The 26,065-nt window shown below is 36.5% G+C and overlaps 1 protein-coding gene across 8 annotated transcripts in view; it reads left to right on the top strand.

The window, feature by feature from the left end:
- Nucleotides 1–26,065, top strand: part of CACNA2D1 (calcium voltage-gated channel auxiliary subunit alpha2delta 1) — a 433,623-nt gene that overhangs the window by 369,967 nt on the left and 37,591 nt on the right. For 3 of the 8 annotated variants that reach the window (XM_037388977.1, XM_037388979.1, XM_037388976.1), the window contains exons 14-23: nucleotides 639–688; nucleotides 2,284–2,373; nucleotides 4,997–5,065; nucleotides 6,713–6,787; nucleotides 8,095–8,169; nucleotides 11,950–12,006; nucleotides 15,857–15,913; nucleotides 17,000–17,071; nucleotides 23,607–23,668; nucleotides 25,916–25,992. In XM_037388977.1, the coding sequence (XP_037244874.1) occupies nucleotides 639–688; nucleotides 2,284–2,373; nucleotides 4,997–5,065; nucleotides 6,713–6,787; nucleotides 8,095–8,169; nucleotides 11,950–12,006; nucleotides 15,857–15,913; nucleotides 17,000–17,071; nucleotides 23,607–23,668; nucleotides 25,916–25,992 (684 nt within the window). Of the gene's footprint in view, nucleotides 1–638; nucleotides 689–2,283; nucleotides 2,374–4,996; nucleotides 5,066–6,712; nucleotides 6,788–8,094; nucleotides 8,170–10,626; nucleotides 11,216–11,949; nucleotides 13,926–15,841; nucleotides 15,914–16,999; nucleotides 17,072–23,606; nucleotides 23,669–25,915; nucleotides 25,993–26,065 lie in introns of those variants that run through there. The other 5 variants (XM_037388981.1, XM_037388978.1, XR_005104430.1 and 2 more) reach the window with 4 other exon arrangements.

Below are 26,065 nucleotides of genomic sequence, written 5' to 3'. Positions count from 1 at the left end.
TACTCTTACCTCTCTAGTCCTGTCCCCTTTCTTTTCAATTTGACTTACAGCTTACTTGGTCTGCAGCTGGATCTCAGTGCCTGTCTTCAGTATTATCAGTGCATACAGGCAATATTTTTAATTAAAACAAATAAATTATAGAATCAACGCTGACTAAAGACATTTTTGATGTTTAGTTAGAAGAAACACCCATTACATTGTTTCATCCTTTCCACAGAATGCCTTATATTTTTTGTACTATAAACTTCACCATTGTGGCAGACTGTAGCTATACTTGTATTCCTGTATGCATTCCCCATATAATTATGTTGCTGTCACTGCCTATTAAAATGGCCATTAAATATACTTGCACATGAGAATAACTAGGAATTCAGAAGTACAAATTCAATATGTTATCTGAGTCGAAACACACTATATACTCTCACTGCTTAAGAGTAACTAGCTTGGCCCGTATGGCATGGGGACCCATCATATATGGCTACGTGTTGTGGTGACATCAACTAAAAAAGTATTCCATATATACGTGATCATTTCTATAAAAATTAACTTAGAAATTACAAGCTAAATTAAATTCTTCAAGATTAAGAGACTAGCAATATATTGTAGTAAGATGGCATTATTTCTGTTCCAAATTTTAGGCTATTACTATGAAATTCCATCCATTGGAGCCATAAGAATAAACACCCAGGTAAGTGTGTTGGCCAAATCCAGGTGCAGTTATAATACAAAGAAGTGGATTAATTCCTGTTCTTAACTCTCTTACATTTCACCTCTGTTTGAATCAGTTACATTTTACGATACACTACATTAAGAACACAGTAAAAAATAAGGCTTTCTTTTATATATGAAGAAATATTCTGTTAAAGTTTTGTGATTTTTTTCTTTTCTCTTTTTACTGGTTGCAGTAAGCCAATTTAAAATGTGATCCCTGTTTCCCCAGCCAGCTGTCCCACGGCAGCTTGCACATAGACTAGTCACACTAGCATCCTCTAAAGCAGGCTATGTGCACACAACGTAGCATTTGATGAGATCTGTATCTTGCAGACCTCTGCACAAGGACTGTTTGGGGCTCATTTTCCCTTCTGGCCTTTCATGGTCCCTTTTGGATCCTAGGACATGACAGCAATGTTTTTATAAAGTTCTATAAACCCAGTAATTTTTTATGATGTGTCTAAACATTCATAGTCTGCCTCCTGCCATGCTTTTAGCATGATCCTAAGGGTTTATATTATGTGGAAAAGGCCATGGATGTGTGGGAGGGCATATAGCTCTTGCTAGAGTATCTGAACAGGAAGAGTGTGACCTGGTACCATCCTGCTTGTAGGAGAGATTCCTGGACTGATCCAACCAGTCTGGGAGAGACACAGCTTTTTTCCTTCAGGAAGGATGCAGGAATATTTTAGCAGATGTGTGTGGAGAATTAAGGGCAGAGGACCCTGGCATTATATGACGTGATCCAAGCTGACAGTGTAGATGAGCAGATATTCTTTTCAGTTTTGTCTGAAAGTCCCTGCATTCACATGTCCAGAAAAGCGGAGAAATATCATAGCAGTTCTTTGTCCTTCCAAGGCCAGGCATGACATTTTTTGGCAGAAAATAAGTCCTTTTTTTGGCTTGAATAAGAATCCTTTGATTCTGTTAAGCTTTTCCAGATAGTGTCTGGCAAGAAATATCCCTAATATGATCAGACAAATAGAAAAAGTTGAAGACTGAAACAAGTTTGATGGCATCCACTCCCGAACCAGACCAGAAGTCTGACATCTCCTAAGATCACCAGCTTTACCCATACTCCTGAACTGAAGGAACAGAGGGACTATGAGGTTTTATAAGTCTGATTTTTTTTGTTTCAATAGAAGTTACACAAGTTGCTGTAGGAGCTTAACATACCTAGCTGTTGCATCCTCCATCGCCTACTCTCTCTTCTGGGTTCAGCGATCTGCTTGTAATTTCATTATGTCATTATCAATTAATTTTGGAACAAAAATAGTTGTAGTTCTCACTTGGTGGAAAGAGAGCAGTGGTTATGGATGTGTAAGGTCCATGTGACTGAGACTGAAACACAGGAATTGCCTTGGCAGTAAATACCTCAAACTGAAAATCGATTATTGGGTAGTATAATTTTAAAGACGTAATTAAATACTACTCCTGTATTAGTGGTGAATTCTGACCTTTTTTTCTTTTTCTGATCTTTTAATTGTTTTTAATTCATTATTATTTTTTATACTGTTTCTGAACTTTGATATAATAACTGCCTTCTGATGGGTTTATTACTCTTTTTGGCAGGAATATCTGGATGTTTTGGGAAGACCGATGGTTTTAGCTGGAGAGAAAGCCAAACAAGTCCAATGGACAAATGTCTATCTGGATGCTCTGGTATGATCTGTGTTTAGCTCTGGTAAAGGAAGAATCTTAGCAAATCAGAACTATAAAGGTCCTTTTTCCAAAGTTCTGAGGACTCAGTTTCCAGGCAGAATGAAACCTGTCAATGTTACTGGGAATTTGTACAGATTTTGAACTTGGATCTTTAAACTATCACGGTTGTTGTAATTACTTGCTTGCTCAAGGTAATGATTTCTTTAATTGGGCAGTGTATATAATGAGGAAATAAACAAAAAGATATATGAAATGCTTTTCTTACCGCTGAATTTATCACTTTGGTCTTGTAAAACAAACATATTCAGGAAACTACGAAATGCTAAGTATTATTAGCAGCAATCTAATCTGTTGCTCTAGATAACCTTCTTCTGAGTAACTCTAACTAGGCAAAAAATTACTGCAAAATGGTCATCTGGAGCCATGTATTTATCCAAGTTCGCATGGTCATCTGTCATGTCAAAATCCACTTCTTCCTGTCATTCAGCATTACTGTAAATTTTTTATCAACACATCATGGAACTGAGCGTGACACGGAGGAACTAGTTTTTCTTTGGAATTTCAATGGCCAGAAGTTCATTAACCATGTTTTCTTGGTTACTGTTGAGGTACTTACTGGAAACATAAAGGATGTTATGACGAAAGTTCATATGTTCTGTACATATCCTGTTGTAAAGCCAAAGCTAAATTTGTAGCTGAGGATAGAAAGGGATCTGTTTTGTGAAGTAAAACGAGTGATACCTGCAGGCTTCTGTTGTGTTACTTTGTACTTTCAGTCTTTCCTTCAACCTTTTCTTGATTCATGTGTTATATATGTGTGTTTGTGGATACAGAATTATATATGTGTATATATATGTATTTGTGTGTGTGCATACATAGATATTTATAAAAAGTAGGACAACCCAAGCTAAACTGTTGAGATAAAGACTGAAATTTGTGGACTTTTACATCACAGATGAGAGGCACAGATGAGGCACAGGTATATCTTATCCACTCTGGAGCCTTTTCCTGATTCTTGGTTTTAGGAGGGACTGGGACCTAAGTTGTTGCACTGGTTCTTTATCTTAAAATTCCTAAAGCAAATCTGCTTGTGCCTCACTGGACATTTTCTTATCCTTTTTCTTATACTGTCCAGCAGCTGTTTTGGGGCTAAGACTAAAATAATGGGAAGTATATTACATGAGGCCGTATTTCAGTTGTTCAGGTTATGAAATCCTAAAGTGGTACTTTCATTTGAGGCTGTCTTTCAAGACTGTAATAATTTGATGTATTTGTGGCAATTCACACCACTTTTCTTGCCCTGTTTCTTCAGGTTCTGTTACAGTGTTGCTGTGCCCTCACTTTCTGCAGGATAATCCCAGAATTTTCAGATAGTTTTAGGTTTACTAGTTAGTCACAATTTGTTCACAATTATTGTCCTCTCTGACTGTGCATTTTGAGGCAGGGGAAGGGTGTTGTCCCCCATACGTACCGCTCCTGTTTCATTATATATCTCATCAATGCTCTTTCTAAAAGATACCCACCTCTCCTTCTGATTGATCACCATTTCTTGCTTCTTAGAATACTCCTAAAAAGTTCACTTCTCCCTCTCTTCACCTTGTTTGTAACACTGCTAACTCTAAGTTCATCACCTTTCATCTGAGTTCATCACCTTTCATTTGATACACAAACTTAATTTCACGAAGGATGGTTTAAAACTCAAAAAGGCACTGCTAGACTGGGCAAATGGGGAATGGATTTCATCAGGGTGGATTAAGAAAGTTTTCTCACTTATTTTTTTCTAATGAAACAAAGGGGCAAAAGTTATACAGTTCCTCAAGAAAATACATGGAAAGAGTAAGCATCAGTGAGGGGAAAAAAGATTGAAATAAACCCCAAACATTAGCAAAAATAAAGGTAGAAATCTCCTTGTGGACAATTTAGAATGGGGGGGGGGGGGGGGAAGCCAAACTTTTTGAGCTATCTAAATGTATGGTTTTCTGGATCCTATATTAAGTATGAGTTGTGACTGTTAATAAAAGAAAAAGAAATTTCTTGTATCATCCCAAGTAAGTGCAAATTCTTTGCTTCAGTACCAGAAGAGACTATGTGATTTTGCAAAACTGATGATAGACATTATTGCAAGCCATTGAAAAGTAGTGATGGTATGGAAGCTAGTAGCATTACCTGTTGGATTTTTCTGTTGATTTTGCCTGTATGTATCTGTTGCAAACCTATTTAGCATTTTTAAGTTTGTTTTGGCTTTTTCCTTTTTTTTCCTTTTTCTTTTCTGTATTTTTACTCTAGCTATCTGGGTTTTTTAGCACAGTGGGTACTGTAGCTGTAAACATGTTTTCATAACATTTAGGGGTTTTAAAATTATTATATCCTGAATTGTTGCACACCGTCTCTTTTTAAAAAGTAATTTATTATTCTTACTAACACATGGGCACCAAAAAAATTATTTTTTTGTATAAATCAATGAAGTATTACTTTTTTTTTCTTTTTTTACGAATAAAATTCAATACTCTAATCTAGTGTTTAACTACAGTAACTCCTTGTTTGTTCTAATATATTATACTCCAATATTTGTTATTTAACTCAAAAGTCATTATTCTTCTCTCTGTATGTGGTTATTTCGTAGGAGCTGGGCCTTGTGATCACAGGAACTCTACCTGTCTTCAACCTGACAAAGGAACAAAATGGGAAAATAGTAAGCTGTTACTTAAAGAAAACAAGCAAACAAACAAACAAAACTACCCAAAAAAACCAACCCAAACCCCAAAAGTTATCTGAATTAAATTTAATGCTAAACTCCTTGAAAAACATGTCTTTCCATAGAGCTTTCTACAGTTTAATTGTCTTGTATGTCAGACACAAAGGGGTCATCACTAGTTACCTGATAACCTCCTGGGAACAAGAAAATGCACATCACCCTTTTTCAGTTCTCAGTTTCAGGGTATGACATTCCCTTATCCATCTCTGTGACCTGGTGGCAGTGGGAATGTGTTAAGTGCTCAATACATGGGAAGCAGATGATTATATTATTTAGGCCTTGCCAAGAAAGGAACATACACATGAACTTACAACAACTCTATGAAGCTATGACATTTCAGGGTAAAAAGCAATGATGTAGAAAGTTTAAATTGTTTGTAATGCTAACAGAAAATAGCACAGTGTACTTAGATTAAAATCTAAGTATCAAATAAATAAAATTACCCATCCCTATTACTCGCTGATATGGAATCAATTTATGTCCTCGTCACAAAATCCAAATTCTGCTTTTAAAAAATCAGATTTAAAATATGCTTTACAGTGTGTTGTAAAATACTCTACACTTGGTGTAATACTTGTGTTCATTCAGGTCAAAATATACAGAAGTTTAGGCAAGATATTCTTTCATTTGTTTTTTCAGATATTACCTAGACTTAGAATAGATAAATACAAATTAGATAACTGCCATTTATTTAATTTACTTTCAGAATAGTTGACTTATTTTCCCTTTAAAAACAAAACAAAAAAAAGAAAAGTTTCATAATCTTATCTACAAGATAATGCTTGGAATTCACTGAGTCTGGTTGCAAAGTGAGAGACTACTGTTTATCAAAGGGTGTCTTTCTGAGATGTAAAGCAGCCGTTGTCTACTACAGAGGAACAAAAGGAGAACTTGAATCTGCTTAACTTATGTCTCTACCTGAATTTTAGGTTACAGACTGAAAGATGCATCTTCCAATATCTATTCCATTTTTATTTAATATGGAGAAGGGACTCAGGTGATACCATCTAAATGACAGCCCTCCTTTTCTGTGGTAGTAAAATAAATTACAAGTGAAGTAAATGTAGTACCTGAGTCCCCAGTTTCAAATGATGGGAACTGATTGTTATAGTCACTGTTTATATTTTGTTCTGTTGGGTGTTTTTTTCAATCATCAATATACCATAGCCAAAATAGGTTAATTGTTTTGGGGTCTCACTTATCAATTGCCAGCCTAAGCATGCAATAGTAGCTCTCTGTTGGTGCTAGTAATTTAGTAACTACATCAATGGCAATATTAATGTGTCACTTTGGCTTTCACTTGTTTTGTTCTTGCATTTATTATTTATTCATCCAGGAAGGCATTCACATTCATCTTCATAAACAATTTTCATATTTTATACTAAATTCTGAATATATTGAGTGTTATTTTGAATGTCTTGGATATTATTTAAAATACTTAGAACAGACATGAGTAAATAGGCAACTTTTCAAATTGTATCTGTTAAACAAGAGATGAAGGCAAAATCAAAATTCACTGACTGTTGCAGCTATTCTGCAGTGTAAAAATGTCAAACATATTCTAACATTTTGGAATCTTACCAGAATCAGCTGATTCTTGGAGTAATGGGGGTTGATGTCTCTTTGGAGGACATAAAAAAACTGACACCCAGATTTACGGTAAGTTGCTTGCGTTTGGTGGTTTCTCTTTATGTATGATTTATGTATGATTCCTGTGCATGCTCTTTCCTAAGTTATACAGCAATGACTGGATGCAAGTCAAAATACCAGCAGGCTTCTTTTCATATATCCTTTTCCATTGTTGCAGATTTTTTGATGGTTTTCTCTCCAGCCATATATGTGTTTCTGTGTGAATTGTCCATCAGGATGCATCTGTAAAAGCCAGCTTTTACATTGGGGGATATATTCCAAGTAATTATTTTCATGTAGCTTAAAGCATGATAATTTCAGCTAATAATAATGCAGTTCTTTATAGAAAAGTTCTTTAATATACATCTGTCTGTACTGTACTCAGTATGATTGATTTATATGTTTAGACATCTAACTGAAGAATTTCTAAGAAAATAACTAGTACTGTGGAAAAAAACAGCTGAGGAAGCAAAGGAACATCACAAATTTGACTAAAGGCAAATGCAAAGTCCTGCATGTAGAATGGAACATTCCCATGCCACAGTACAGGCTGGGGCAGACTGCCTCAAAAGGCAGGGAAGGGCCGGGGGGTCATGGTGGAGGACAAGCTGAACATAAGTCAGCAGCGTGCCCTTGCAGTAAGGAAGACCAACTGTGCAGAGAACACCTGCATCAGCAGTACTGTGTCCAAGTTTGATCTACACAGTGTAAGAAATACCCTGAGACACTCAGCAGAGTCCAGCCCACAGCCACTAGATTGGCCAAGGGCCTGGAGTACATGGTACGTATGGAGAAGCTGAGAGAGATGAGTTTGTTCAGACTGTAGAAGGAACCTAATGGATTACCTAATGGGAATTATAGAGAAGATGGCCTCAATATTTCTTGAAGGTTAAGAGTGAAAGACAAGAGGCAATCAAAGTAGTTGTGGCAGTGGAGATTCCAACTGGAAAGAAGGAAAAAATGTCATTATGAGGGTGGTTAGACACTGGAGCAGGTTGCCCAGAGAGGCTACACATTTGCCATTGGAGATATGCAAAGACCCTGTGAAACTTAGTTCAACTTTGAAGTTGGATCTTATTTTGAAGTTAGCTCAGCTTTCAGTGAAAGGTTGTACCAGGTGACCTCCAGAGGTCCGATCAACTTAACTTATTCTCCAAGTTTATGATTCTGAGAGAGCAGACATTAAGAAATTATTTTCTCCATGTTAATAATTCACATTTTTGATGACGCCTGAAGCAATACGTTTTCCTCAATGTGACTATTGCTTGAAAACCATTAACTAATGTTTCTTTATTACTTAAAACCTTAAAATGCTAAACTTCACTTCTATCTTTCAGCTTTGTCCAAATGGATACTATTTTGCAATTGATCCTAATGGGTATGTGCTACTTCACCCAAATCTCCAACCAAAGGTAGGCAAAACCTTCTAATTTATTTCTCTATAATAAGTGGAGATTGTCAGAAATGACAGTAACTAAGGTCTGTTGAAAGTGTTAGAGAGCAATAGTAAAGAGTTCCCAGTTGTGGAAGCATCAGGAAAATCTGTGGTGCATGTATGGCTTCATCCAAATCCACTTTAGTGAAAACAAAGGCCAGCATTGACTTGTATTGAATTTGGTTATCAAAAATTTAAAAATATGTATATTTGCATGCACATTTAGATATATATGAAATAAGTTTTTAATATTCGTATTAATATCAATGCAACTAGTGGTATAGCTGTAAGGTCATTGTGAAGAACTTGCAGTGTGTTACAAGATGCTCTTGAAGTAAACTGAGGAGTTTACTCACGCACATGCTTATTTTGTGATGCTTTCTCATTTCAGAAATTGAAACTTGCATACTTGCAAAACAACAGATATCAGGGGCAAATGCAACGTATTTGACTTGTAGTTTTGTATTTGTTTATTTGCTTATTTCCTGGTTAGCAGAGCTGAAATGTGAGCTGCAGATTTGGGATGAATCTAGCCAAGCACTCCTTCCCAGAATGCCAGATATTTTAGTAGTTCAACTTGAGAAAACTCATCTTTAAAGATGAAATCTTTATCTAAATATGATTAGAACACAACTTGCCTCAAATTTCAGAAAGTTTAAACCCAAGATTTCGGTCTGGCTTTATATCCATTAACTGTAGTCCTGACCCTGTAGGGACTGCTACATTACCCGTATCTTCTTAAATAACTTGCATACCTGGCTTTGATGAGATATTTCTACATGAATGGATAATTCTTTTTCTGAAATCAGAACTTTAGTCTTTGTTTTAGTGAAGAGTTTCTCCATTTCAGTCTTCTGTTTAGTGGAGTATTTAAAAATGCTTATATTTTAATTCCATTAGATACATACTTTCAGCAAATTTTGTCTATTCAGTTCACAGTGCAAAAATGCAGCATTTTATAAAAGACAAAGTTAAAATTTAATTAACTAAAAATAGTTTTAAAAACTCACTCTTGATTGAAACATATGGATTATTTACAGATAAAAATTAGAAATAATAACGAATTACTGTACTGAAGACCAAACTATATCCATGTAGTTCAGTTGTCAGTATTAAAATTTCTCATTAAGATGGTTTGAGCAATATATGGCCAAGATAAATGCAATTGTCAGTACACAGGCAAATAAGGTTAATAAGGCTTTTAAACTTTAGTGGCACCTTACTCTTAATTTAATTTTTAGGACTTAGCACACTTCAGAGAAACTTCTGAAGTAATGGAGACCTGTATTTGCTGCCTTTAGGCATGGAAATACTGTTTTTTTTGTAAATTGGATGCATATCCGTCAGCCTTTATTCCTTCCAGCCATATTACTGTGGCAGAACAGCAGCAAGTCCTTGATCTCTCTTGACTGTGTGACTGTCCTGCCTTGTTTCTTCACCAGAAAGTCCTGTCATAGCTACAAGAGGGATAGCACACACCCCTGTTCAGTACTTCACCATCTTTAACTGTCAAAGACAGAAAAAGAAATTAAGAATTCATCTACATATCTTAATGATTCATTTAATTCTTAAGCTGGGGGAAGGCAGCATTGTGAATATTTGAATTAGTTTGCTGGTGAAGTAATGAATATGTTTGAAATCTTTTGCCAAGTGTGTAACAAAAGAAGAAAGAAAAAAAATACTTTTTAAGAGAAGAAAGAATAACTTGATTTTAACTATTGAAGAAAGATGCCTTTTGATATATTTTGAAAGGAACCTTTTACAAATAAAAGAAAAAAGAAAAATAAAGTTATTATATAGCCTTCATAATTCAGAAGGACTCCAGTTTCTGGATATAAGCATTAGGTTTTCATGTGTTAAAACATGAATGTTTTGATTTGGTGATTTTACTTGATGAATTATTCCAAGACTGATATATGCATCATCACTGACTGAATCTTTTCTTTATTAGAGACTATTAGAAATTCACATGATGGCAAGTTGTCTATTTACCTTTTCCTTATATGCAAATGATAGTATATTTTTGTTAATAGAAAGAATATAAAATGAAGCAATGTAGTATTTTCATTTTAGGCACAATCTGGTGAGGAACTGATGATTATGGGTTCTGTGCATCTCATGTGCTGTTATACTGCAGTGCAAACTCGCAACACCGGAGAATAAAGAACCTTTTTTAGAGAGTGAAAAACTCACCTGATCCCTACTAAACCTAGGCAGGCTGAGATGGGTGATGAGGTTACTAATTGTCATGGTTTCTCTGTGTCATTTAAAAGGGTATGGAAGTCCAGAGATGCTTTTACATACTGCTCCAATGTTTGATTTAGAGTACGTTTAAAAAAGGATATTTTATGAGTGATATGTTTTAAGTTGTAGAATAATGTCTAAATGTAATATTAAGCATATGCGTTATTATTATTGTTGTTGTTATTAACAGTTACACAGACTAGACATTTTCACTCCCAGTTTGTTTGGGGTGGTGCATGCTATTCAGACTGATACAAGAACTACGTTTTAAAACAAAGGTACACTACAAAGACAGATTTATTTAGAACTCATGGACTTTCTTTAACTTGTCATATTAATTTTAGTTGAACCTCCTGGTAGCTGTTAACTTATTAACAAACACCATCTTAACCCTCTTTGCCAGCAATTTTTCAATAGATGTAAACTAAACCATAACTACGTCTTTACCTTTGAAGAGGTGAGGGTGTATTGAACTTCCAATGGTCCCTTCTTCTGAATGTCTTCTGCTTTCCTTCTGAACTCTATTACCTCAAATCACAACTGGTTCAACACAATATTTTGGGAAATTGTCTTGCATTATCATCTCATAAGAAGAAGCAAGTAGAAAGTTAGAACTTGTAAAGTTGTTTGCACAAATGAGAAAATTTAAAAAAAGGCAGGTTGAAAAGCATATTAAAATCATTAAGAAATTTCCCGACATGTTCTTATTTGCACATGAAAACTATGTCAAAGCATAACACAGGAGACTTTTTTTTTTTTTTTAACTTTCAGTTTAATGTAATTTTAAACTACTTGAAATACCATTTTTCAAGTTTGTGTAGTTAGTTATATTTTTAAACGTGCTTAATTTATGTTTTACTGCCAGTTTTCTGTGTGTGTTGGTGCATATGTGCATGTATTTTTCCCATTGTCCTGGGAGAGAACAGGTGGATAGTCCACCAAATAAACAGTCACTGAAGTGAGTGCCTTAAGCATGTGTTAACAAGATTGGTCTTAATTAGATAAGATTTGAAAACATTAAATAATTCAATTTCTTAATCTGGTCTAAAGATTAGTATTCTTTTCTAAATTTTCATTATGGTTCTATTCAAAATCCTTTTAATGGTAGTTCAAAAACTCCAGATGCATTCAGTAGAGTCCAGTGTTTTGTCTTATGGTTTATGGTTTTGAAAGAAATGTAAGAGGAGATGGTTTTAAGAGCAGATACAACAGTAAACAAAAAGTGAAATTCTTCTAATTCTGTATTTTAATTCTGGCAGAGTATGTGGGAGGGAGAGCTCTGTGTTAATTTAATTCACACCATTTAACGTATGTCTGGTTTTTGTTTCCCTAGACAAAACCCGTGTGTAATTCTGACAGAGAGCTCAGAACTCTTGATCGGAATGAGGGCTAGTCTCTGCTTCCAGTAAACGTGCAATGGAGAGTTTAGATGTTGAGGGAAGACTTCAGTTCTATAAGTAGACTGTTTACTAATAGTGTAAAAATATAAATTACTGCTTTTTTGTTACTTCAGCAAATTGGTGTGGGCATACCAAAAGTTAATTTGAGAAAAAGGAGACCCAATGTACAGGTAACTTTGGATGGAGGTGATTAGTGCATTACAATGCGTAGATCTGGAAATACAATTAGAAAGCTTCTGCCCTGCTTACTAGGAAAAATCTAACTAGAGAATTGTTTACTTTGACAGCTTCCAAAGCATGAAGCTTGCATCCTTCCTTGTTTAAATAATAGAAAACATGTTATTGGCTGTAGTGAAGGGCATTCCATTAAATTATGGTGCTTTACTAATAGGTGCTAATTAAAGCTGTGCTGTAAAAATTATTCTTCAGATTTTGAAATGAATTTGAAAACTGGGGAAAAAAAAAAGAGACTACTTGTGCTAGCTTTGCTTGCATAAATCCAAAGTCAAGAGAAGATAATTCTTACCACTTTATTGCCAAGTTTTATTGTACAGTGTATGCTGTATAACATCACACAATTTGAATGAGCTGTTCAATTTTTCACTGGGGAAGTCAGAGTAGGGCATACGTTTTATCTACTGTTTACATCAGGTTTTTCAGTTCAGCAGACCCAACTCCAAGACAATTAGCCACCATTAACCTGAACAGGGAAAAGAAAATTACTAACATTTTTTTACGTTATCTGCAATCCCTGAGCAGAAAACACTTAATGAAAACTTAAAAATCATTAAAGGAATAGATTAACTATGTAATTATCAAAATAGCAAAATTAGGTGCAGTACACCGTGTTAATTTCTTACACATATGGGAATATATAATGCAAAACTGGTGGCTTGCAAACACCATCAGTGAAAAACATGGTGTAAAATCCTGATCTAATTCAAGTCAGTGATTTCACTGAGCATCAACTGGCTGCACTTATACCACATGTAGAAAACCACCTCTTTGCTGGATTTTTTGTTTGTGCACTGGAGAAAGCAGAAACTCTGGGCTCCCATCCACTCCAGATGCTCCTGGGTCTCCCTCTGGGGCCCAGAATTTCGCTGCCTTCTTACCGTCATTTATTTTAAAAGCCTAACAGCCTGTGTCTTCATTAGTACTGCAGGTATGAGTAGGAACTAGACTCCTGCAACTCACAAAGAAGGCCTTCCATAGAATTTGTGAGAATACTGACCTCCCAAAACACACGACAATGACTTCAATGAACATTTTTTTATGTTGCTGCACCAGTTCTTTCTTTGTTTCCTTCTTGATTTGCCACTGAAATAATAGATCTTTGCCTTTAGTTGTCATGCTGAAAATGGATTGCACTCCCTTTATTTGCATGCTTCATTGCTAGTGATTTACTTCTGTTTTGTTTTATTAAGTTGTGCTGGTGAATGTGGTGGTGTTGCGCTTATTCTGGTCATGTCACATGCATGACTGGATAAGAAGAGCAAACTGAACAGTAAGTTTGTTTCTTCATGGCTTGGAATAAACCCCATGAAATGGCAACCTTGGAAGAAAAAAATATGGAGCCCAAATACGGGTAAAAACACATTCGGGGAAAAACACATAGCGGGGAAAATACTCTTCCATTTAAAGTACGGGGCTAGGAATTTTCTATGCTAATTGATAATGGATTTCTTTGTGCCTCAGGCACATCATATAATGTATCTGTACATGCTTAGTTTCTTCATCTATTAAAAGTCAATAAGTATCTTTTAAAGAATGTGTGGTGATATAGCATCTTAAAAAAATAAGAACAAACAGTTAATGTATACTTGAATTTTGACAGCCTTTTAAAGTTGACTATTTTGTCTTTGGGACTCCTCAGCTATGGCTAGCCCAGGTTATCATTTGAAATGAAAATTGACCTTGATTTGATGTGATGGCTTTTTTTTTCTTTTCTTTTTTTTACCATTTCTTTTCTTCTCTGTTCCTTTGTGTGTTGGAATGGAATGTGAACTTCATAAATGCCTCCTCTGCCATGCCAATGCCTTCATGCATGCTGTTTGGGTTTGACCATGCTATTCATTATCCATTGCATGTAAGAAAATGTTTTTTTTTTTTTAATTTATTTTTACATTTTTCCTTTTGGTATTTATTTTAAGAGTGTGGATTTGTTGGGGGGGAAAGGCAACTGCATAACAGTAACTAAATTGTTTTGAATTAATAGAGAGCATATGTTAATGATATTATATTAAAGTTGCTAGTTTTATCTATCTTACATAAATAGGAACATAAAAATTTATTTGAAGTTATCAGTAGACATTTAAAAGAAATATCCGGAATCTTTGTCTGCAGTCTTTCTAGTGCATATTGTCTTTCTGAGAAAAGAATTATTGGCTGTTCTCTTAGCAGACATTAAGCCTTACTTGCTAAGAACAGGAATGATTCCATATACCCAGAAACATGTATATTTGTTCCTCAATAAATAGTCCTCCTGATACGAACATATCTTTTAGCAGCTGTTCAGTGTTACTTTTTTCCAGTAAAAACTGGAAATACCTACAGATATTTTGACAAAACATGCTTGCGTTCTTTGATATAGTATTCACATGTACTTTTATCATGTAACTTTGCCAAGGAATGTTAGGATGGGCGAAATATAATCACCATTTTGAAAGAAGGGACTTTAGTCTACCCTGTAAATAAATTATTATAGCTGAATCACTGAAATCCCCTAAAAATGTCACTATCAGAAATTACACTAGTCTTGAAATAAATTAGCTGATGACAATTTTTGTATTGATATTTGTATGAGAAACAGTTACTGAGAAAACTGTGCCCTGCGATCCTTTCATGTATGCACTGTCCTGTTACACAAAGTAAATTATTATCAATTAAAAAAAAAAAGGACTTTTTTCATCTTCTATTCTAAACTATCAGATGTAAATGGTTAAATAATATATCTCCATATCTTTTTTCTAAAGATACTTCATTAGGTGAGTGCTGAGTGATAAGGGTTGAGGATTTTTACACCTCGGGTGATACAAAGTCAATGGGGCTTAGCCAGAATTACTCAAAAAACCAACAACATTGGATTCCTAAGAACTCATATGGAAGATGGCTCTGTCCAAGTAAATGCAGACTACAACTGAGACAGGAGCAGAGGCTGGAGGGTGATCTAAGCTACTTCAGCAGAGCTACAGTGGTCTTCCCACACCACTACAGGACCAGGGTTCCTACAGATGCAGACCACCAAACCTCTCTGTGCTCCGTAGTCGAGGGTCAACATCATGTTGTAAGGAACATCATGTTCCTTAGGTCTTGAAGCTTCTGGGTTGCAGTATTTCTGTGCTACAGGTTTCCATCTCTTAAATTGAGGCAACAGTACTGTTGTCAAGAGAAACACATTCAAAGCTGCAAGGTGTTCAGGGAAAACCTGTAAAGCTGACAATAAAAGTGAATTTTTTTTATAACAACGGAAAAAAATTGGTTGCTGTAATTGCTGCTGCTTTGAGTCTTGAACCACAGTTCATTCCCACCTCATAACAGCAAGTCTGTACTCTGCTTTTGGCAACGTTGCAGAAGAATACAGTTACCCCATCTTACCGGTCAGCTGGAAAACTCCCCCAGAATTCTCTCTCCCTTCTCGGAGGCAGGGCACCTAATGCAAAATTCACATCTGATGCTTCCTCTGATGCATCTTCTCCCACTTAGTGTGTGACATACCAGCAACAGGGGAAGCAGCTTCCCAGCATGAGCCCTATACATGACAGACTGTAGACGGACACTGGCTGTTAGTGTTAATTCGATTTTTACTTACCTAATTAACCTCTCTGCCCAATGAAATAAAATAAATGAGAAAGGGCCACTAGTACTTCATGTTATAAGAGATTGAAATAGATGGGTAAGTAAGCCTAGTTAAGTAGCTTACTTTGAAATTAAGGGATTAGAATGATTTGTAACATTATGGTACTATGTCTTTATTATTTAATCATTCAATATCTTCTGCTTCAGAATCCTAAATCCCAGGAGCCTGTTACGCTGGATTTTCTAGATGCTGAATTGGAAAATGATATTAAAGTTGAGGTGAGAGTACCTGGTTTCTCAGTACCTTTTGCAATTTGTGTTTCACTGTACAATAACTGAAAAGCAATTTATGTTCTAGATTTTGAATAGGTATATATTTTGCTATGAATTTCAATGTTAAATTTGTCAAGATGATGACTTTATAGAGAGGTGAAGTTTTAATGAAGCAAATTGAGACCTGGTATCATTCGTAGGCAAGGGCAATGCGTTATATTCCACTCATTTTTAAAGACACCATGATTTCCATTTGATTCTTCTTCATTTAGTGGCAATTGCTAGGGAGGGGGCTTGTAAAAGTTTTTAGAACAGAACACTTTTTAATGGGATATTAATATATTACCTGAAATACTTTATAAGTATTTCCCTTTCTCTTACTAACACAAGCATATTGCTGTGGTGAGAGAACTGAGCAATAAAGTTGTGTTGACAGCAAATTAATTCCTTTGTATATTTTTCAGTTACTAATTTTGTAATACATTCAGAAATGAGAATATTAAAAAAATAGTTTGCTATTTTGTCAAATAAAATGGAGGCTTTTAAAACATTTTGCATTTTTAAACATTTTTTCTGCTTTGTTTGAAATTGTTCTTTTATAATTACACTAATCAGCATTCCTTGGTATCTGTTAAATTCTTCCTTAAGTTTCTTTGAAACACCTGCTTCAGAGAGAAATTACTGTCAAACTGGTGTAAAAATGATTTGTGAATCACTGCTGCTACCAGAATCACGTAGATGTGCTGGGAAGCACAAGAAATGCTAGACAAAAATCCTTCTCATCCACACAGAATTCAAATTCTCTCTAGTGCCCGGCATCAAGGGGTTTTATGGGACAGTCTTGCTGTGCAAAGTCTACCAGAACTGCTGCTTCATAACTCTATACTGTTTCAGTATATATTTGGATAGAGCAACTTCAAATCAGAAAAATCTGAAAACCGTAAACTTAACTTACTTTTTAAGAGCTATGACTTTCGTATGCATTACCATTTTCTGTCTTTATGAAATATTTTGGGTTGCTGAGAAGATTATTCATGTTTACATGCAACCCCTAGATCTTTCTGTTCTTTCCTTTTTCTTCCTTGACAATAGATTCGGAAAAAAATGATAGATGGAGAAAGCGGAGAAAAAACATTTGAAACACTGGTCAAGTCCCAAGATGAGGTAAGATAGGAAAACAGGCAATTACTACATGTACAGGAACAAACAAAACAAGAAAAGTACTGTGAAATGACGAAAAGATGTTCATTTTGTAATGTCAGTTTGTATCATTTATCCATCTAGATTTGCTAGTTGTATTGGCTTGTAGTAAGAGAAATTATGTACTTATGAAAAGAAGAATTGTTTTGTTTCTTGGTTGCTTTGGTACATCATTAGTCAGGCAGTTGTTGATGAGGTCTTAAACTCTGTTCACCAGAAAATGGACCCAGCCTACTTCTGTGTATGAATCCTAAAACAAAGTACTTAATTTGCTTGTGGAGATGTATGAGGATGGGTTTGGTAGTTTATACTGTGGTTGAATGGCAAGAAAGTAGTGAGAAAAAATATAATATTTATATGCCATAAATGAAGAATCTTTGGCATAAGTGAATTAATCTTACAGTTATATTATGTCCTTTTGCTTTCTGAACAGATTTTTGATTTCTTTATTTTCTTGTCCAAAATGCTCATTCCTGATAAAGGTTCCTGGTTTCTTTAATAAGACAGACACATTTCCTAGCAGTAGGAAATACTCAGATTTAATATGGATCCTTACATGTATGCTTTACTTCTTGGGGACCTTAATGAGAAGAAATCATGACTGGTGTGCCAAAGGAGCAGTTCTGTCCAGGGTGTGCCCCACAGTTACAGTTCCACAACAGCTTTTAAAAACTGTTTTACTCTGAATGTAAAACAACATGAAGATAGATAGTTTAATGACTTGGCAGAAGAACGTGAAGCAAATATAACATCAAGCAGGCGCTGCACAACACTTCTATATATAAGCACACCATAACAATACTCAGTAGAACTGCTTGGAACTGTGCAGTTATTTGTTCATGTGTAGTATTAGGTGTCCTGTCTTGTTGATCTTCTGTAACTTTGATATCTCCAGTGCCTCTGCTCTTTGTACTTAAATGGCAGAATCTTCCAATGAAAGGTTTCTCCTTCTCACAAGGCACATGCTATAGTATTTAATCAGGTTAAATTGATAGGAAATCAGGCCTCAGAGTTTAAGGGTGTTTATTCTGTTAAAACCAGCACATATTCTATTTAATGTCTAATAGATGGTCACAATTTTTAAACTCTGTTTTAAATTTTGGTCAGATTACACCAAGCAACATCCAATGATGGGAAGTTCCCATTACCAGTAGTCCTCTGACTCAATTCGGCATTGAGAGAAGATTCTTTTATTCTTATTCTCATTTTGATATAGAAAAAAATAATATTTCATAGTCCTAGTCTATTTTTGCATTAAACAAGGTAGAAACTTACTTGTCTTTGTGGGTGAAAATCTGTGGCAATGCACATGTTTTCTTTGTTAGATGAGGCTGAAAATGGAGCTGGATTTTCTGAAACATGCCTCAGTTGTTCATCCATGCTGTGATTTCACAATGTCAAGTTCATGGTCACTTGGTTCTGCAACAGACCTTTGGGAACAAACTTAGAATCATAAAGTTATAGAATAGTTTGGATTGGAAAGGACATTAAAAGATAATCTAGTCTAACCTCCCTGCAGTGAGCAGTGACATCTTCAACTAGACCAGGTTGCTGAGAGTCCCATCCAACCTGGCCTTGAATATTTTCAGGACTGGGGCATCCACTACCTTTCTGGGTAACCTGTGCCAGGGTTTCACCACCCTCACTGTAAACAATGTCTTCCTTATATTTAGTCTGAATCTACCTTCTTTTAGTGTAAAAACCCCTTGTCCTGTCACAACAGGCTAAAAAGTCTGTCCTCCTCTTTCTTATAAGCACATTGTAAGTACTGAAAGGCTGCAATAAGGTCTCCCTGGAGACTTCTCCAGGCTGAACAACCCCAGTTATCTCAGACTTTCCTCATGGGAGAGATGTTCCATCCCTCTGATCATTTTTGTGGCCCTCCTCTGGACCTGCTCCAACAAGTCCATGCCTTTCCTGTACTGAGGACTCCAGAGCTGGACATCTTATGACTGTTCCTCAGCCTCTTAGTATCTACACTGGATTTGAAAAAATGTGCTGGTTCTCATGCTGTATTTTAAAAGAAGTGTAAATAAGGATGTGCTCAAGCCATACTCAAGATCTTCTTGACCGCAAATCCATCAGAGGCATTTTTTATACCTGAGCTGTGGGTGTCATTGAGGAGATCAGTGGCTTTACTTGCATGTGTGTCCACCTGTGAGGAGACAGATTAAAATCTGTATATTCATTTAACTCTGTGCTAACAAGATTGTGACTTTGTTGCAGAAAGATTGTCATAGTATTTTGTTGTATTGAAGAGTCTAGGGGATTTTGACTCTGTGTTGGGCACTGTCTGCCTTCCTTGTGATGCCCTTTTCAGAAAGTGCAGACTCTTTTCTTGAGTACAGAACCTCAGGTACAGTGGGGGTGGACAAATGTAACTGTAGATGATCTTAGCTAAAATGATGATAATGATGATCATGTAATCATGTAGGCAGCAGTCGTACTTCCCTACTTTAGTATCTGTGGGGGAGGTCAACTTAGCTCAAGCCTTATGCTCTTACATTGTCCAGGTGCAAAATGTGCCTCTGAGTTATGGTCCTAGAAGCTGTGGAGTCCTATGATCTCATTAAATGTGCCCACACTACTTCTCTGTATCCATCTTCCTGCTGCCTTTCACCTCTTCCCATGTTTTTCTAAAGCAGACACCTGCACCAGCATCCCCTTGCCTTCTGGCAGGATTGTCTTTTGTGCTTTCTCACAATGAAGCCCCCACCCCAGGCCTCCTGAGTAAGGCTTTACAATGCTGCTTTACCATCTATGGAGAAATCCTGCTGTGCAAAAACAATGTGCCTTTTCCTCGATGGTTCCACTGTTGGAGGGTGGTGAATTAATAGGGCATTCCTGGGACAGTGAGGGTAAAGCCCATCTGATTTCAGTTCTGCTACCTCACCTGTGTCAGGAGCTCATCCTGTCTAGGAAGCCACCAGCCTGTTCCCCTCTTTTGATGGGAGACGGGGTCGTTCCTGACCTGCTGCCAGTGAGTCCAAAGTCCCGCTGGCATCTCAGCTGGGGATAAACTGCTCCCAAAGGGAGAGACTCACTTGGACTTTTTCAGATTTATGTAATTGTTTTGTTTAAGGAGTGCCTTTCCAAGCCTATGGGTGAAAAGTTCTTTGTGTAGGTTGTTAGAAAAAGGAGAATTAGAAGGTCATAAAACTACAGTAACACTATTGGGGTTATACAAGAAATTGCATTCATGGCAATGTTGTTGAAGAGATCTCAAGCTGTGCTTGAATTTCTCGGTTTGTGTGATAAAAAAGACGTGAAGCAGTTGGTCCTGCAACTGTTTGCCCAAAGAGGGAGGGAGAATAAGCAGTTACACTTGCAAATGCTGGAGTCAGCTACGGCATCAAGGCAGAGGGAAATGTAGCATCCCTGTGTGCATGACAGTATGTCAGTTACATATGGCCCAGACCACAGTCTATTTGAATAGAATATCCCAAGCCTTGTGTTCCCAGATGCTTCAAGTGCCCAAAGAAATTAATTTCCCTCACCTTCCTTTGCATCATGGCCCAAGATTTATTCCGCTACTCAGACCTCTCTGGGAGAAGAAGGGAGCAGCCAGAGATGGTTAGTGATGGTGACTGCTTCAGGCCATTGCAGCCTCCCAGCTCCAGGCTGCTAGACCCAGAACAAAGCTGCTTTAGACCACAGTCCATGCATGAGCCATGTATCACTTAGGACTTGATAGCTTCATATATTTTCTTATTAAAAGGGCTGATGTTGTCGGTCGCTCTGAACTGACAGTTGTAATCTTGAGGCTTAAAATTGATGTCCTTTTTGTTTTGCTTTTTGGTTTAAGTTTGCATTGCTTTCCTTTTGTATTGCAGCTGGCCCCAGCAGTGTCTTGGGAGATGACCTCATACTACAGCATAGAGACTGGACTCATAGCAAGCATGGGTGGGGTGCGCTGGAGTCTCCCAAGGCCTCAGGGGCTTTCCAACTAACAGAGAAGATGCCATAGGAACAAAAGCATTGCCACATTTGGGCAGCTGGAGTGGGCAGTAGTGAAAACTGAAGGGTCACAAAAAGTGCAGTAATATGTGTAGCTTCTTTGGCAGTGACCAGCTGGGGATGATGTGGTCTCAAACCACTCAGTAATGAAGTAGACAAAGGTAAATGGGGTGTGACATATGAGGACATGTGATCTGCTGAGTTATCTTTGAAGAGAGGTTTCAGCCAATTTGCTTTTGAGCATGTTTACAGTGCTGATGTGTCACATAATGGGTATGAGTGTGGCCAGGGATCAGAAGAGCCCTCCCACTGAGTCACAAGGTTCAGAAGGGATCTTCTTTCTTTGTAAACTCCTCAGAGAGGAGTCTAGGTGCAGCTAGATCCAATCCTAGTCTCAGACTTAGTCAGTGGTTTAGGCCTAAAGGATACGTCCGTTCATCAGTCAACGTTTGCCTCCCAGAGCCCTCTCAAGGACTTTCCCGGAAAGAGTTTCGCAAAGTTGAAAAAAAAAAAAAGATGATTTATTAAAGTGACAGATATAACAAATTCAGAAGTGCTGCTGAGAAATGCAGTTACTTCAACAATCAAGCGCAACTTGAGAGTTTAGCACTTTTATTAGCAATACTTCACCAGGTGTTCAGAGGCACAAGTCTTACCAAAGAGGTCCCTTCTTGGGGAGGAGAGATCCAAGCCCATCAACCCATCCAATAGTTGGAGTTCTCTTCCTCAAAACAGAGGATTCTAAATACCATGGCGAGGTGGGACCAAGTCAAATACTGTGTGCCAGGGGTCCTTAGCAAGGATTGTCAGTTCTGGAAGGCAAGCGAGGCCCGACAGCTCAGCATAGGGTGGGGGATTTGGTACAGGCATACACGGGTCTTCCTGGCTTTTACTGAAGCAAGGGGCTGTGAGGCACCCACCTCACCCTGGGCATCACTCAGTTGGATTGATTGTTAGGCGGCATCAGTTATGTTTTGTGAGATAAGCATGTTGCCCAAGTCAACCCCCTGAAGCCACTTCGAGTGAATACAGCCATCTGGACCAGAGGCATGCGTCATCACCACCCTCGGTGGTTCATTGTTAGGGAAATAAAGGTCAGGATGGGGAGACAGGGGAGTGAGCACACTGCCGCATGGTGGCAACAGGATTTAACAAGAACCCAGGTTTTCTCATCTTCTCTTCCTTCCCTTCCACCTTGGGCACTGCTTTTCTCTTGCCAGCGTACACGGAGTGCAACCCTTGGCGCTCTGCCTGGTTTGCAGGGACTGCCAGTGCTACGTTCAAGCATTACTTATTCTTGAGCTGAAGTAATAGTATAGGCACGTTATTAAATATAAATAGGCTTGCATAAGGATCTCTTCAGCCACCTTTTTACCTTGAATATGAAATATATCAGGGCATTAGACACTGAAATGTGCACCTTTTTTTTTTCCTACCTTTTCCTTTTTTTTCTAATTTTCTTTTTTTTTTCCAAAGTGATTATTAAATTATTTACACTGTCGTGCTGTACTGAAAATCAGAAGCTGGCTAATGCAAAGGTTTCAAATTATAAATGTCAAGGAAGACACCTCTTTTTCATAACCACACTCATTTTCACGCTTTTGTTTTACCACAGGGAAAGGGAGAATGTAGATGTAGACGTTTAGTATACATCTGTGGTATACTTGTGGTACCTTTCACCAATGTTTGTAATGTTGTACTGCAACAGTTTCCCAGACTTCATTGCTGGCATACTTACAAATATCTGTTTGTCAAATAGTAATATGCTGCAGCTGGCATAAACTTGTAGTTTTCAAAGTGGAAAACTGAGTAAAACAATGTCAGCCAGGTGCACTAATCTATAGGGAACTGTGTCTATCACATTATTTTTCATACCAAAAGAAAACAAATGGTAAAGGTTATCCTCCTGTATTAAGTTATATAAAAATAAACATTTACTTCATTTACATTTTTTCACAAATTCAAGACCCCCCTAATAAGATTAGAAACACATGTAAATTTAGCACGGGGTGCCTATACCATGAGAATTGCCTGTCTGTTTCTGTATATATGTCTCAAATTTAAATGCATTTAGCCAGTGGTACTGTGACCTGAAAGGATAGGCATGGGGTGTTTCTGTTGTTAAAGAGTTACCTACAAAGTCTTTTTATATTTGAAGTTTTTTTTCCTTTTCATAGTTTAACTGCAAAATGGTCCATAAAGGAGACAGCATGATTTACCAAATTGAAATTACATAGAAAAAAGTTTGCATAGGCCCAGCTAATGAATTTAAAAGGGAAAATGCTAGGTCACGTTTGACTCATTTTATTTAAATTTGCATTTCATTAATGTTCAGTAAAAAGGATATAGGTGATTCTTTTGCATAATGTGTTTGGAAAATGTTTAAGAAAAGGAGTTGCAGCTCAACTCACGCTTTTAGCAAAACAATAAATAGAATTTCAACAGATTTGTATTTGATTTTACACTGTATTTCTCAAGACAAGGTCATGCTTGTTGAAGCTCCAGAGTTGTTAATTTATTTTTTAACCATATCTCTTTGTAGCGATACATTGATAAAGGAAACAGAACATATACATGGACAGCTGTGAATGGCACTGATTACAGGTAATTCATGTTCTCTGACTTCTGTGTAGTTAAATGTCCTTTTTGTTTATTTTGATTAATAGATTTAGCATTACATTTTCTATAATAGCTTAGTCAGGACCAGATTATGTTTTGTCCAGGCCTCTAGGATTTTCTGGGTTCCTTTACAGCTTTACAGTTCAGAATTGTGGCTCTGTGTAAGGACCAGTAACTCAGTCTTTCATTCAACTGTTGAGATTTATCACTAGGGTATTTCAGCATGCAGGAAAAAAAATGCTTTTTATGATTAATTGATGTCACCATATACTTTGATTCTTAACTGTATGCTTTCTCCTCTTGTTTCATCTTTTCTTTGGATTTTTGTCTCCATGTTCTTGTTTTAATATGCTTAATATGTTTAATATTAAAAATGAAGATGCTATATTTTGGTCTAAATGAAAAATGTGACACATTTTGTGCAAATGTTTTTCAGGCACAGCCATTGCTTATATCATGACTTTGCTAACCTTCATGTCAGATCTTAGGGCCAGGAACCGTGCTACTGATTACCTCTGAAATCTGTATCTTTTTGTGACAAGTTTAAACTATTTAGCACTGACACTGCTTTGTATGTAAAAACTAAATAGTGAATGGTGGCAGGAACAAATGGAGTAATGGGTGAAAGCACGTCCCCCCTTGAACGCAATGTTGGTGTTTATACTATTCCAAACTCATTTAAGCATACAGCTCTGTACCATTAGAAGGAATGTAGAAACTGGATGTTACCCAAAACAAGTTAAGGTTTACCAAGTTCCAGAAAAGTTAAACTACTCTAGTTCAAAACTACATGGTATAAATACTGAGTCATTTTTTTACCAAAACAGTATCTTTATTGTGGTGAATTACAGTAGTCCTCTGCCAAGCCGGTTCCCATTTTCTGTTACGTTCTACACAGGTGTACAGCCAATGAGAATGTAAATGTTAAGTCGTACATAAAACAAAATAAATCCATCTTAGCAAGAGAATGCAAATGTAGGATCTTTTCTTCAGCATCCTATTTTTATAATGAACTGCCTCGATCTTTGTACTCTGTAAGAAAAGAAAGTTTTTTTATCAGACTATGCCATCTAGCAATCAGTAAAGAAATACATTTGATTTATACAACTTCTTAATTCTTACTGAGCTCCCTGGCATGAGACACAGCAATAAATCCATGGAGTCACATTGCAGAAAACCTATTAAACATAAAATTATAGATTTTAATTAGCAATTTCTACTAGCAGTAACTGTTAATGACAGGTAAACTGCTACTGATTTCCCTAGAGGAGAATTGGTAGAAGGCTATCACTAAATATTCAGCATCTCATTTACATTCTGTTTAAGTGGCAAAAGTATCATTAAAGGTCATCTCATTTATGGCTCAATTGTACAACTTTTTAAATGTTAATTTCTGCAGCTATCCATTAGAAAGCATTGCAGCTCTACAGTGATGAAATCAGAGTGCTAAAATTAAGGATGCAATATGGGAGATGGTACCACTTTAATGATTACTCATACCTCCTGTCCTTTACTAACTTTTTTAGAACTGAACTCGCTACACACGTATTGAATTTAGTTGCAGAAAGAAATCCTATATTTTTTGAACAAAACTAACTATAATTGAAAGGAAAATACATTGCAAATGCTTTGCCAATCTTAAAATGTTATTACACAATGATGTTCAAAGGTTTTAGTGGTGACTGCATGATTCAAGAAAATATTTTTCATCTTGAATGTAATATGAATTCAGATATTGACAGATATGTTTCTTAATGAACACCGATTTGTCCTAACAAACATCCGATCATTAGTTGTTTTATTAGTACAAAAAGTCTGTCATTATGCCATGCATGGCATATCAGTGCGGTAGTATGTGGTGGTTTTTGTAGGCAGTGATCACTCTGGCTTGTGTTACACAAATACTAAATTAGTAGGGATACTAAATGTATTAAATAAAAAATGTATTTTATTATTTGCAATTATTTGGAAATTCCTTGCCTATCTATTAAAATGTGCATTTATGCTTAAGGGTGTAAAATGATAAAATGAAATGAATGAAAACAAACACAGGGGAACTTCATGAACCTGCTTGTGCCTATTACGAAGTGTGAGGCTGGTATGTCACTATAATCTCATTTCATGATGATCCAACACCCGAACTTGTTAATTGCTTTCAAAACACATAGAAGCTTAAACTGGAAAACTGCTTTAAATAAGATAATTGTGTTACTTGTGTCTTTTCTATTGCAGTTTGGCATTGGTGTTACCATCATACAGCTTTTATTATATTAAAGCCAAAATAGAAGAACCAATAACTCAAGCCAGATGTAAGTACTATGAAGGTTCCCTGGTTTTGTCCAGTATTGCCAAGTCTCAGATTCACTTAAAAAAGCAATGTTT

This window comes from Falco rusticolus, chromosome 5, assembly GCF_015220075.1.
Source record: "Falco rusticolus isolate bFalRus1 chromosome 5, bFalRus1.pri, whole genome shotgun sequence".
Classification (NCBI taxonomy): domain Eukaryota; kingdom Metazoa; phylum Chordata; class Aves; order Falconiformes; family Falconidae; genus Falco; species Falco rusticolus.
This window is presented reverse-complemented; position numbering and strand designations above follow the sequence as displayed.